General features: G+C 43.1%; 1 protein-coding gene across 9 annotated transcripts in view; it reads left to right on the top strand.

Moving 5' to 3' along the window:
• Positions 1–12886, top strand: part of LOC106584308 (guanine nucleotide exchange factor DBS) — a 90677-nt gene extending 77791 nt beyond the window's left edge. For 4 of the 9 annotated variants that reach the window (XM_045706531.2, XM_045706534.2, XM_045706530.2 and 1 more), the window contains 7 exons: positions 4713–4796; positions 5440–5514; positions 5971–6060; positions 6410–6525; positions 8078–8190; positions 9549–9646; positions 10360–12886. In XM_045706531.2, the coding sequence (XP_045562487.2) occupies positions 4713–4796; positions 5440–5514; positions 5971–6060; positions 6410–6525; positions 8078–8190; positions 9549–9646; positions 10360–10451 (668 nt within the window). In that variant the 3' untranslated portion in view covers positions 10452–12886. The remainder of the gene's footprint in view (positions 1–4712; positions 4797–5439; positions 5515–5970; positions 6061–6409; positions 6526–8077; positions 8191–9548; positions 9647–10359) is intronic. The other 5 variants (XM_045706532.2, XM_045706537.2, XM_045706538.2 and 2 more) reach the window with 5 other exon arrangements.
• The last annotated feature ends 1041 nt before the right edge of the window (positions 12887–13927 follow it).

Genomic DNA, 13927 nt, shown 5'->3' with positions numbered 1-13927 from the left:
GTGTTACTGCCCTCTTCAACTTAATGGTGCCTACTTTATCTGGGATAGAGTCTCCTCTCCATCTCTCCAGATTTGACAGAAGACGCAGGAAGTGGCTGTCATCGCACTGGCTAGAGGAACCTGGTGTACCCACCACCCGCCAGTAGCTGTCATTTGATTTGAACTGTCTAATCAAAGACTTCAACACATTAGTGCCCACAATGAGTTCATCAACCTGCCCATCTACAATAAGCACTGGGACTACATAGCTGAAACCATAAAGCTGAATTTTTAAATCACACATGCCCACTGGGCTAGTTTGCTTCCCACCACAACCCACCAGGATGATGTCTGAAGGAGCTAGAAAGTTCCCCTCTACCACTCCTGCCTCCCTCAACCGAGGTACAATATCTGCGCGCAGAGTAGTAGCCATGGACCCACTATCTAACATCCCCTTCAGCTCAACTTTATCCTGTACTAGCACGGAGGTGTAAAACAAACTGTCATTCTGCGTAATTCTCATTGTGTTCTGAAAAATGACTGTGTTGTTCTTGGGTACTGACTCACAAAAGTAAGAATAAACAGATTGGATATCATCATCAGTGGAGGAAAAATAAGACTGCCTCACATTGCCCTCCTCAGAATGGAGGCATTCTAGTTTTCCTGAGACCTGCCAGTCTGTCCACATCCAGGGCTCTGTCGCTGCCCAGCCTCACTACAGTCAAAGCTAATGTGGCCCGGAGAGAAGCACTTGAAGCACAGCTGGTGCATCTGACAGTGAGCTTTGGTCCGGTGATTAGTGCTTCCACAGACGGCGCACTCACGCTGACGTTTGTGGAACTGTTTACGGGGCCCTCTGTTCACAGACTGAGTATTGCTGACCAGAGCCTTCTCTAACAAAGTCAAAACCTTCTCTAATGTCTCACCCTCAGATATAGATGGTGCCTGGTCTGGTTCACGGCCACATTGAGAAAAGGATGACACCTTAGGTCTGTTCACAGGACCCACTCCCTCCTGGGGGGAGTCAAAGACGGCAGCCACCTGCTGTGAAAGTTGTGTTCTACATGCTTTACGTTCCCTTAACAGTTCATCCAACTGATTCTGTACCTCACTGGCTGTCCAGTCACGAAGGGGTTTGCTCTTGAACACTTGGGCCAACTCTTTATCAGGACAGTTGCGTACAAACATGACTGCCAACTCTGAGCACTCATTGGGTAGGGTCCTGCCCTCACTCACAAGGTACTGTTTGGCTGCCTCTGCAGCTTTGTTAAGCCTAATCCAGAAATCTATTGGACCCTCATTAGCATATGGTTTGATTGAATAGAAATCAGCTAATGGCATACCTGAGCAGACAGTATCCCCAAAGTGTTGCTTGAGAACACTGAACACCGCCTTAACATCTGTGACAACAGGGTTGTTACGCATCCAGACTTTGGTCACATCCCGTGCCCTCCCCATGAGCCTAGACATCACCTCCCCAACATTCTCAGACCCAGTGTAACCCCTCTTCTCTAAGTAGACTCCCATTAACTCCTCCCACTCCAGGACAGAGTACTTATCTGAGCCATCACCCCTAAAGAAAGGTGGAGGACTAACATCGGACTTCACAACCAGATTCAGCTTGGACGCATCAATAAAGGTTGACCCACACTGCTCAGGCAGGGGAAACTGCTGGGGTTGGTGAGGGGGACAGGCAGGAGCAAGACTTGAAACCCCAGACTGCAGTAAACTCGCTCTGATAGATTCACCTATCTCTGAACCAATCTGCTTAATAATGTCACTAAGCTGACTCGGAGGCGTCCCATTATCACTGAGGACTGTGGATGACGGTACATCAAAAGACAGAGGTGGGATACCCTGGTCAGGTGGAACAAACAGCCTACCCCTCCCAGCGCTTGCAAACTCAGGACTAGCAAACGCTCTACTCCCAGGAGCTGACTGTACAAGTGGTGTAAATGCAAGGACACCCCTCCCTCTACCCACACTAAAATCCCCAGCATAACTAAATTTGTGGACTTGAGAGTCTTCCATGGCTCAACAGAGCACTAAAATACAATGTAATTTACTGCATTCAAATACAATTTTTTTTGTTGCAATAAACAAAGTCATCAAAAACATACAAATAAGCACGAATACCTGTATCTAATGAGTATGCTACACTCACATTCACTGTTCACAGTATATATTAGCTTACAGCAAACCATCAACAAATGCGCATGCGCAGGTCGTGCGCCTCAGCCACATGCACAGCTCCCGGGGGTCGGCTTGAGCTGACCAGTCGGCAGGTCACGGCACCAGTTTGTAGCGTGGTTCGTTCTGCGTTGTGTACTTTTAATCAGGACACTGCCACAACTGGAATTATGATGGTTGAATCATGTTTATTGGTCCTGCACACGAAGAGACAACACACAATATGTTAGCCCTCGGTGCAGTCACAGCTCTCGGGCACCTTGCTAGCTGAAGGTCCGGCCAAAAGAGAACGATAAAAGGGTCCGTAAGTACGGATAACCCGCGATGGACCAAACCAAAATATACAAACTTTTACAATTAGGTGTATTTACAATATAGATATCAAAAAATGTTTGTACACCGAAAAATAACATTAACTATGCTGCTGTAATTAAATAAAGAAAACACATTGAATTATTATTATTGTTATTAACTTATTAACATCCCCTCTTGACCTGGCCTACTTGAACTGTCCTTGCGTGCAACTTGGTGCATAATCTAGGGGAACAACATCACTCTACTACATAAGCACGCAGGGAACCTGTCCAGGAGCCCTGACCTCCAGGGGGCCCCCATTGATTTTGTTAGTCATTCTCACTCAGATATCATATTAACATGGCATACATAAGTCATTACAACATGTGTAGAATTGCAGGAAATCAACTTTAAAAATGCAAAAATGTCTCACCACCCCATGGCGAAATGGGTACAATTACAAGAAATTAGCTGTAAAACTACAAAAATATATATATCTTTGCCCCATGGTAAAATGAGTATAGAATTGCATGACATTGTTATATAATTGCAACGTTTTCTCTCATCCGTTTTCTCTTTAGCTTCAGTCCAAATAATTATGGAGGAGAGTATATGTCACAAGTACTTGTATGCCAAATACTTGCCAAATACTTGTATGTCTAGAACAAAGGGATTTTACATTTTCTGGAGTTTAGTTACTAAATGAGAAGGTCGGGCTGCAACGAGCAACCGACAGGTATAGGCTGTTATTTAATCGAATGGATTTGTTGTTGACAAGGACAGGGAGCACAGCAAAATAGCCTCAATTAGTGTAGCTAGCTAGCTATCTTATCTAGATTCTTTACATCGATTTGATGCAGTAAAGACAGGCGGCGCTGCCAGATGGAATGATGGATAACCTATGGCATTTACAAGTTTGTCTGCCTAGCGCGAGTCGGTGTCTACTTTTTCGCTCTATCCCTCCCTGGGGCACCATCTCTCCCGAGTCGCGCAGTCTGCGCAGCAAACAAGTTTAAACAAAGTTACAAAAAGAATAATCATGAAATAATTTCAAATGCCCATCACTAGTATAGAACAACCTTGGCGTCTAGGCAATGAAAACACATGAAGGCTACATTCTCAGCTGTAGTAAATGTCAGCCTGTAATGTGCTATGCTCTTGACATTTAAATGCGCATTAAAATGTTTTTCTTTTTAAAGAGGATATTTTGATTCAATGTTTTTCTCTTGTTTTAGTGGTTAGGGTTCACTTCAAGGCACACGAAAGCATAATGAACGATGGCAGAGAACTCTTTCTCTCTCCACAGAATACATCCTTAATCACAGATGTTTAACAGCAAACATTATACTGCTTTTAGTTAAACAAACAAATTGAACAGGGAGATGGGTTTATTTGATTATTGTTTTATTACCACTTTGGCGCTATTACAGGGGTATTGTGGTTTGTAAGTGGGCAATAACATTACCGTGTATACTATGTCATCATTTGTATGGTGATAATCTAATAATGTATAGTTGGCGCCATCCCTGATGCAGGCTAGCTAAAGCTGAAGAGAAATAGACACTGAGGGGGTGATGTTTTTGCACTTATTGGCCTGGCGAGGTAACGCCTCGCTGTGAACCTGTTGTTGATAGATTTCATCTTGTTAGCATATCCCACCCATGGATTTCTCATCTGCGCCTGTGAGAATGCCGCCACCCGCTAGCAATGCAATGCCCTGCACTTCCTCGTGTCTCCTCCACTCATTGCACGGTCTCAGTCCCACAGACCATGGTTTCTCTACTTTCTCTCCTTACCCATAGTAAGATGAACTAATGGATACCATGTTGATGTCTGCATGCAGTTTGAAGGAAGTTAGAGGTCGTTTGTGGAGTCATTGCTAACCATCATTAGCGCAATGTCTGGAAGTCTACAGGAACATATAACGTTAGCATGCTTAAACCGCCTTCAAACTGCACGCATAGACATAAAAATGGTATCCATGAGTTTATCTGACTCTGGGTAAGTGGGAAAAAAGTGTGCCATTTTGGCAATTAAGCCAATCTCCATAAACGGGACAGTGTGTAGTGAGGAATCAACAGTGACAGTTATCACAAAGTATTGTATAAGATCAGGAATCAATCCAGAGAAAAGACAGGAATCCTCAATGCAATATGCTCCTTTAGCCTTGCCATTCATTGCCTTGCCCTCTCTCTCCCTCCCTCCTCTTCTTCTGTGCCCAGCTAATTGCTAACCCTTGCCTTTCACAGCCGAGCCTCCATCTAAGGAGACAGATGTCACACGCCGCTTCTCTGTAGCCTCTATCAGTGTCTCTGCCACCAGCCGCACAAAAGGTACCTGATTGCCTGCGGTCTCTCTCTTTCTTTTTCTCTCTCCACCCGTCACCATCAAACTTTTTAAAGTGTCTGAGAGCAGGCACCGACAGGTTAGTGAGGGAGCTCTTTGAGAGAGAGGAAGGGAGAGGGAAAAAAAGTCATTTTCTCAACAAATTCTACCCATTTATGACTCATGAAATGTATGAGATGCATGAATAAAATCAGTCTCTCAGAAATGAAACAAAATGGAAAAGCAAAAACACTGAATAGTCTTTTTTTTGAGAAAGCATAGTAATAAAATGTAAATTTTGAAAAGCTGACATTTGGAATGTGGGGTGACATTCAGAGCTGCAAAGCAAGTGCAATTGTTGGAATTTAGATAGGAACTTAATTTCCCCATAAAAAAGATACTTATGAAGTTCTCCTTTAACTATATTCCCTCCTAACAATCAAGCATTTCAATAACTTGTAATAATAATTTATTCTACTTTTATAGTGCTATTCATTACATATTGAAATCTCAAAGCGCTGTAAAATCTAGAAACATCATTAAAAAGTAGATCGACTTATGATCAATGAAAACTGAGGATGTACAATAAAATCGATTTGGGTTCACTGTCTCAATAGATCTAATTTTCTACTAATTCTTCGACCCTGACAGGTCCTCCTTCAACTAATGTTAGAAAGACCAAAAGACATGAGATAAAAAGTGATCCAACACCATTCGGTTATGAAGGTAGCTATAGCGTCACAGTATGCACTGGGTCTGTGCATGTACAGCTTTTGTTAATGTGGACTTTTTTTGCATTGTGTGTGTGTGTGTGTGTGTGTGTGTGTGTGTGTACACACGTGTTTGTGACTTTGTACGTGTGTGTGTGTGTGTACACACGTGTTTGTGACTTTGTACGTGTGTGTGTGTGTGTACACACATGTTTGTGACTTTGTACGTGTCTGTGTATGTGATTGTGTATTGCCTGCTCCGTTGTGATGCATGGTATGTATTAGTTATTGGTGTGGCACAACAAGTGCTGAACAAGACTACTTCATATTAACAGGCCTCTGCTTGCCTTGTTGCCGGTAATGAGTCAGTGTGGCTGTGGAGCGATGATGACTCCTTTATTGATTTCTGCATGCGTATATCAATTCCCTGAATGGCATCCCAGTGGTCTGTAAAGAGCTCATTTCCTCACAGATACATTACGCGGTGCTATCCCTGCTGCGAGCAGACACAAAGGCACCACAGGCACAGATTCATCCGTGCCTAGATCCACTTCTCAACCAGGTAATGGAAAAGTCACACTGATGGTCTGTATTCTTGTTTTGCCATTTTGACGGTTTTGGTTTGAAGTTTGTGTGGGTCTTTGTTGGCATTGAATATCTTGTGGTATGTGGTACATTTTTCGGTTGGTTTGTTGCGTTTGTGTGTATCCTTTATATATTTCCAACTTCTTCACACCTTCTTTGACTGTCAGTATCAATGTTTCAGAATGTTCAATGCTTATGTTTAAAGGGTGGATTTCCATAGCAGTGGATGTGTAATGCCATGTCTTAAGACGAACATGTTCACTTCTTGTCGTCAACTGAAGGGTTAACAAGACCTTGTCTTCTTTCTGTGTGCTCTATTTCTCCAGGCTGGACCCAACGGTGTTTGCCTTCAATGGACACAGAGGACTTTGAAACCATCCATTCGAGTGCAGAGGAGCTCTCCAACTCTTCAGATGGCGAGGATGAATCCAGTAATAAAAATGTAAGTTGGGTTAAAAAAAATCCTGAAAGGTAACTTCATCCCCCTACATCATGTTGCTCTTCTTAAATCCTTCCAATCCCCGGGAAAGAAATCCTCTCCGCTTAATTATTTCCCACCATCACATCTCGTTAACGCGGGCTGACGTCTTGACATTTAAAAGACCAAAAGGACTGGGGATTAGCCTAGTGCGGTTCTCCCCAGCGTCTCCGGATTTTCTCTTTCCATTACAATCTGTCTGATGTATAAGAGATGGAGGGCCTCATCACAACTCCACCACCCTGAGACTGATGCTTACAACTCCACCACCCTGAGACTGATGCTCACAACTCCACCACACTGACTGATGCTCACAGCTCCACCACCCTGAGACTGATGCTCACAACTCCGCCACACTGTGACTGATGCTCACAACTCCTCCACCCTGAGACTGATGCTCACAACTCCGCCACACTGTGACTGATGCTCACAACTCCTCCACCCTGAGGCTGATGCTCACAACTCCTCCACCCCGAGACTGATGCTCACAACTCCGCCACCCCGAGACTGATGCTCACAACTCCGCCACCCCGAGACTGATGCTCACAACTCCGCCACCCCGAGACTGATGCTCACAACTCCGCCACCCCGAGACTGATGCTCACAACTCCGACACCCCGAGACTGATGCTCACAACTCCGCCACCCCGAGACTGATGCTCACAACTCCGCCACCCTGAGACTGATGCTCACAACTCCGCCGCCCTGAGACTGATGCTCACAACTCCGCCGGCCTGAGACTGATGCTCACAACTCCGCCGGCCTGAGACTGATGCTCACAACTCCTCCGGCCTGAGACTGATGCTCACAACTCCTCCGGCCTGAGACTGATGCTCACAACTCCTCCGGCCTGAGACTGATGCTCACAACTCCTCCGGCCTGAGACTGATGCTCACAACTCCTCCGGCCTGAGACTGATGCTCACAACTCCTCCGGCCTGAGACTGATGCTCACAACTCCGCCACCCTGAGACTGATGCTCACAACTCCGCCACCCTGAGACTGATGCTCACAACTCCGCCACCCTGAGACTGATGCTCACAACTCCGCCGGCCTGAGACTGATGCTCACAACTCCGCCGGCCTGAGACTGATGCTCACAACTCCTCCGGCCTGAGACTGATGCTCACAACTCCTCCGGCCTGAGACTGATGCTCACAACTCCTCCGGCCTGAGACTGATGCTCACAACTCCGCCACCCTGAGACTGATGCTCACAACTCCGCCACCCTGAGACTGATGCTCACAACTCCGCCGGCCTGAGACTGATGCTCACAACTCCGCCGGCCTGAGACTGATGCTCACAACTCCGCCGGCCTGAGACTGATGCTCACAACTCCGCCGGCCTGAGACTGATGTTCCCTGAGTCCAACATGAGATTGATGGATGGACCTGCTATGCACACACACACTCTAAAGTAACACACTGTCACATACAAAGACAAACTACAACTACAAGGATAGGGTATCTCCTCTAAATCACTTCTCCTTCTTCGTTCTCTCCCCACTCTCTGCTCAAAGGACCATGATCGCTTCCGTGTCCAGTTGACATACGAGTCGAGGACAGCGCAGGACCTGTCTCTGGAGTCAGGAGATTTAGTACAGTTCCTGGAGGAGGCAGAGGATGGCCACTGGTGAGTGACGGTAGCACCCACTCTCTCTATTCTTTGTACACTCCATGAGAGTCCCAGAGAGAAACCATTTCTCCTGCTGTAGTGAGAGGGACCCAAGTCAACGGTATAAAACAGCCATATTCATCCTTGTTCCTGCACTGTTTTTACACACACACACTGCCCATCCACATCTCTTCACTGATTGAAACCGTTGAAAAAATGTATAACTAATAATAACAATGTTGTTCAGAGTTCCCTAAGGACTAAAGGTAGGTGCTATGGAGTTTTAGATTAAAAGTTAAGTTTATGATTAGTTATTTCGATGGGGCATTCAGGATATTAAAGCATACATGTTGAGTAGATCTGTACATCCCAGTGGCAATGGAAACACAATGCCTAAATGAATAATAGATATGTCTTCTCACAGAAATAGCCTGCGGAATCCATCGCAAGCCAGGGTGGATGAGAGAGCGATTTGTGGTTTCACACGAGCTTTCGCAGTGCATTTTGGGGTGACTATACCCCATTAGATTAAAGCTGCACTTAAAAATTCTTTGAATATGCTTATATTTCATCAGCTCATACATATTTCATATTTTCTTCAATCTCATCTTTTCTTTAAAACCGTCTTCAATCATTTGCATCTTTGGTCTCACACAACCCTCTCTCCTCTCCTCTTCAGCAGTCAGTGATATGAATAATTTTATACGTTTTTCATGGAAGGGAGTCAACATGTATTGTACAGAAGTTTCCACAACTGAAAAATCTGTCTGTGTCCTTGACCAAGGCACTAAACCTTAATTCACTATCTGGATAAGGGCGTCTGCTAAATGACTAAAATGTAATGTAAATAGAAGCTCAGATTGACTTTCCCACGTAATTGTCCATTGGCATGTGGATGGTTCGCAGCAGGCCACGGCCAGAGAGTGGTTGTTTCAAGTTGTATTAGTCGTAGGTACGGGATACACATGGTATACACCGTCCAATGAAATGATTACTTTCAGCTAGGCAGAGCTCCAGCTGCAGAGCCTGTAGAGTATACAGACAGAACACTGGGAATATTAAATACCTATATGAAATAGTACAGAGGCTTTGGACACAATCAACTGTCGCAAGCAATGAATACACAAGCTTTCCATCACATGAAGCAGGGTGTAAAAAAACAACAACTTTGGACTTGACAGTTCATAGACAAGATCACAGAGAGAACGCCTGATCAAATACTTTGTAAATATGTTAGATGTTACACTGCCAGGGCCTCTCCAGTTCTCCCTAGTGACAGTAATCTAACTCCCAGTCCCTCTCTGATCATTTCGATTGCAGTGTGAGGCCCTGCACCAGCCTTTCCATTAAAGCCTATATTCTCTTTCATGTTTTAGGCTAGTCAAGAATCTTATTCCTCAGAAGACAGGTCTGGTACCGCCCAGTGTACTTCAGACAGCAGCAGGAGGTGGTCACTCATACAGTAACACTACTGGTATTTCTGACTAACCAACATCCACCGTAAAATGATGAGGCATTCATGGCATTGCAAAAAGACACTCACCCTATAGCGCAAAGTGATAGTTTGATTCGGTGCTTAGGGATTTGGCAGGGTGCATGCTTGGGAGGAGAGTAATGGTAAACTAAGCTTTTGGCTGTGAGGTGAACAAGCAGAGCATGATGTCATCCATTTCAGCATGCTCGCTCCCTCCCTCCATCCCTCCCTCCCTCCCTCCCTCCGAAGTGTTCAGTTCATGGCCTTGCTTGTCTTGGAGCTCTTTCCTCTTAAAACAAGGGCTCTCTCAGGCTGTGGAATGCCAGCTTAAGTTCTTCGAGAACAGAGTTCCATGCTTGGGCAGTTGACATTTTTGCGCAGAGCTTTCTCACTCGAAACCACTTATAAACACCATTCCAGCAGAATACTGGTTACTACTATAAAGTTTAACAGAAGCACTTTTCACTGATATTGATCTTAATCGATATTGTGTGTTTCACCATAATGTCCTTTTTTACACGGCTATTAAAACTGCACTGTTTGGCCAGTCATTGTAGCCAGGCTATGCAACCCCTCGCTAAAAAGACGGATGGTGTTTAAATCCCAGAAATCACCATTCCCTTCACACCTGTTGCTTGGCCTCTATAAGGTTAGATTCTAACTTCCATGTATGTGCCTTTACGTCTTTAACTCTGATTTTCCTTACATTGCAGATATCTTCAGTGACATGTGCACAGCAGCTCTGTCTGACTCTGAGGAAAATGAAAACCCTACATGGGGAGATGTATCTCAGGACAGCAGATAGGCACGATGGATGAACTTCTGGAACATGCTGGCAGCCCAACTTGGTAAATCTTCACAGTGGGGCATCGATTTCAGCTGCTGTGCTCAGACAGAAAACTACAAGTCTGAAGTCAAGTCAATAGTGAAAATTTGAATAAATGCCAAACTGTTTTTCCCTGCTTCAGCTGCTGAGGTTAAAGAAAGTTACTTTTACCACCATTTTGTCATGTCTCAAAACCTGAACATGATCTGCTAGTCAGTGCTGTCAAAGAAACTCTGCTGTGGCTTTGCTGCACACCATACTCCCTCCTGTGGCTTAATCATGTAACCGTTGTGAGGAGGGTCATCCTGGACACATAGTGGACAAAGAAGTGCTACCATGGAAACTGGATCTCTCTCCATCAAGGGGGAAAATGCTTGACCCATAGACTAAATTGGAGACGGGCTTGATTGTAATTCTTGCGTTAAGACCTTAACATTTAAACTTCCTGAAACATTGTTGTTTTGTCCTGCTGAATTGTCTGCCAGTTCAGTTGTTTTATAAATAACTGAGGGAATTCTCATTTTGCAAGAGATATACTTTTCCCTGAACATACAGTACATAGATATTTACTTAATCTTATGTACATACATAATATATATATATTTTTCCACTATTGTAAAATATGTGTATAACTATTCTATAAATTCTCATCTGATCATTGTAAAAGTATTCATGCCAACTTCTTTCAGATTTTGGCTTGTGCCTCTAGTGGATTAATCTCAAATGTATGTCCTGGTTAAATGGTAGTGAATTCACTCATGAAATAACATCTTATGGTCGATTGTGATTACAAGCATTGCACATAGCACTGAACATATTTTATTAATCTACTAAAAATGTGATATCATTGTACAGAAAATATTCCAATAGTACTGTACAGCTTATTTGGAAGTTGTATTGCTATACACTACAGCCACAATATAGAATGTTTTAATATTATTTATATTTAAGAACATAGCTTTGACCATCAGTGATATGACTCATATGATCCTTCAACTGTTCATCTGACTTTTGTTTAAATATCATTGTTTCTAAGCCATATAATGGCATTAAATGACTCATATGGTATAACAGCATACATAAGATTGTATCGGGCCACAGTATAGCAATCTTGTAATATAAAGCGCTTCAAAAGGCTGTATTGCTACTGCAAAATTTTTTTTGTATGTATTTATTTGACCATTATATCCGGGTAAGTCATTGGAGAACAAATCATTATTCACAATAGCATATTATTCAATGAACTTGTCGCATTACCTCAATGTAATTCAATCTCTTCCGATTGCCCGTCAAGGAGTTCTAACAATTTGGGGTGTTTAAGAATAGTAAGACATTGAAAGGTATAAGCACATGCACAAAGGGACTGAAGACAGAGGAAACTCTCGATGGAATGTAAAGAAGAGGTCTGGATTTGTTTTTCATAACCAAAAATGTTGTGTTCCTAATCTCTGAGACCCGACCTCTGCAAAAAATATCACTAAGACGTTATGAAATTCAGTCAAAAGGCAATTCATTCTCATGAAGCACAAAGCGACTGCCTTTTTAGATATAGGTGCTGGACTCATTTAAGATGATTTAAGGCTGTGTTACAATGAAATGTCATTCAATCTGAGTGAATTCAGAATGCATCTGTGACTGTTTTCTATGGATAAGTGTACATTACTTTTCTGTAATTTTAAGTATATGATGAAATGCATGCATCTTGAAAGCCAATGTTAATTTCTGCTCTTTTGTCAGTGATCAATGCTGTTTCAGGTATAGCAGAACACAGCCAGCCCACTATATCATTATAATTCCTGCCTACCTATTGCTACTCCCTCAAGGGAAGGAAGAAAGCCATTAATGTTAGACTTAAAGCATAATGTATTCCCTCAGTTGGTGACTGGTACTAACTTTTTATCTGCTTTCTCCTACTGATATTAAATCATATTTTAAAGAAGCACATTATAACATTTGAAATGCTCAAGAGATCTAGTGTCTGGCACCAGTGACATGTAGGATATTCTCTAAATAGCATTATTCATAGCATATGAAAAGGATGACAAATTCCTTCTATTTCCTCATCCAAAACATGAACCCGCCATTTAAGTGCACCAACGGATATCTTTACATAACTGTTATGCAACACAATTTTAGATGCAAAGTTTGAAAAATATGAACTTCTCATTGGGCCATATTTCCTTGTATCATACAGATGTTTATTTAACTAGGCAAGTCAACAAATTCTTATTAACAATGACAGCCTAGGAACAGCAGGTTAGCTGTTTTGTTCACGGACAGAAGAACAGATTTTTACCTTGTCAGCTCGGGGATTTGATCTAGCAACCTTTCAGCTACTGGCCCAACGCTCTAAACACTAGGCTACCTGCCGCCCCAGATGTAAATGCAATAAACATTTAACATTTGATCATTTACACTATCTTTATAGTTTCCATTGGCATATAATACCCTATGGCATTCCTGAGCTTCACTTCAATAAAGTCTTCCAAAAAATCGGAATTGTGCAGTGACAAAAAAAGGTGCTCATAACTGCAATGTAAACATTTAGTCATCACTGTGGTAGAAATGTGATTTGATTTGAAATTTAAAGTGCGGTGCAGGGGATGGCAGGGAGGTGGAGGGCACGGCTTCATTGAGCTTTGTTCTATGGTGTCTTTCAAGCTCCAGAGGGGAATACAGAAGTAGAAAAGAGCTGGCACAAAGAGCTGGAGATGTAACAGGCATACAGAAGCTGGGACTCAGTAAAAAATGAAAGGGACTTGTTTGAGCTCATCACTTTGTCCTTCAGGCTTGGTGCAGGTTTCCAGAGGTTCTGTGAAGACAAACTCTGCACCACTGCCAGAAGGAATCCATCATGAGCATCTGCCCCTAGAACAAACCAAAGACAGTACAGTATGAAGATAGGCTAAAACCACAGACAGAAAAGTTTATGAATATTTCAGCTTAAACTGCTTCTCGATCACACGTGTAGGCGATGTCATGGCAACGTTGGATAGCTCATGCGTTCGAAACACGTCATCGGGTCTAATGGTCGTCGTCAAAGCCGTCAAATCAGACACTCCTTCGATATGTTGTTTTTGACGAAAGTTAATGCGTGTCAGTTTGTCACTCATGAGGTTGGAGTAGAAACATGTTCAACTACTTAAGACATTGAGTCGAATCTAGGTTGTTTCTTTAGAGTTCGATAAAATTAACTAAGGAAGAATCTTTCTCTTCTCTCATTGACTTCCCAAACCACAGATATAACAACGAGGCAGATATTTCACCGGATGTATAAATGTGAGGCATCCACTTGGCGTTTCCACTCACTACCAAATATGGTAGTGAGAGGAAGCTACATTTCTCATCGATTAAACATTTGATCTCAATACAGTTTTCTGTTCCCAAAACTAGAATATGTTATGAACAGAGTAGGCTAAGAAAACTTTACCCTTTGCCAAAGCAAAAAACATCTC

This window comes from Salmo salar, chromosome 23 (assembly GCF_965601325.2).
Source record: "Salmo salar chromosome 23, fSalSal1, whole genome shotgun sequence".
Lineage (NCBI taxonomy): Eukaryota > Metazoa > Chordata > Actinopteri > Salmoniformes > Salmonidae > Salmo > Salmo salar.
Note: the sequence above shows the minus strand (reverse complement) of the source record. Positions and strands in the feature narration are given on the sequence as shown.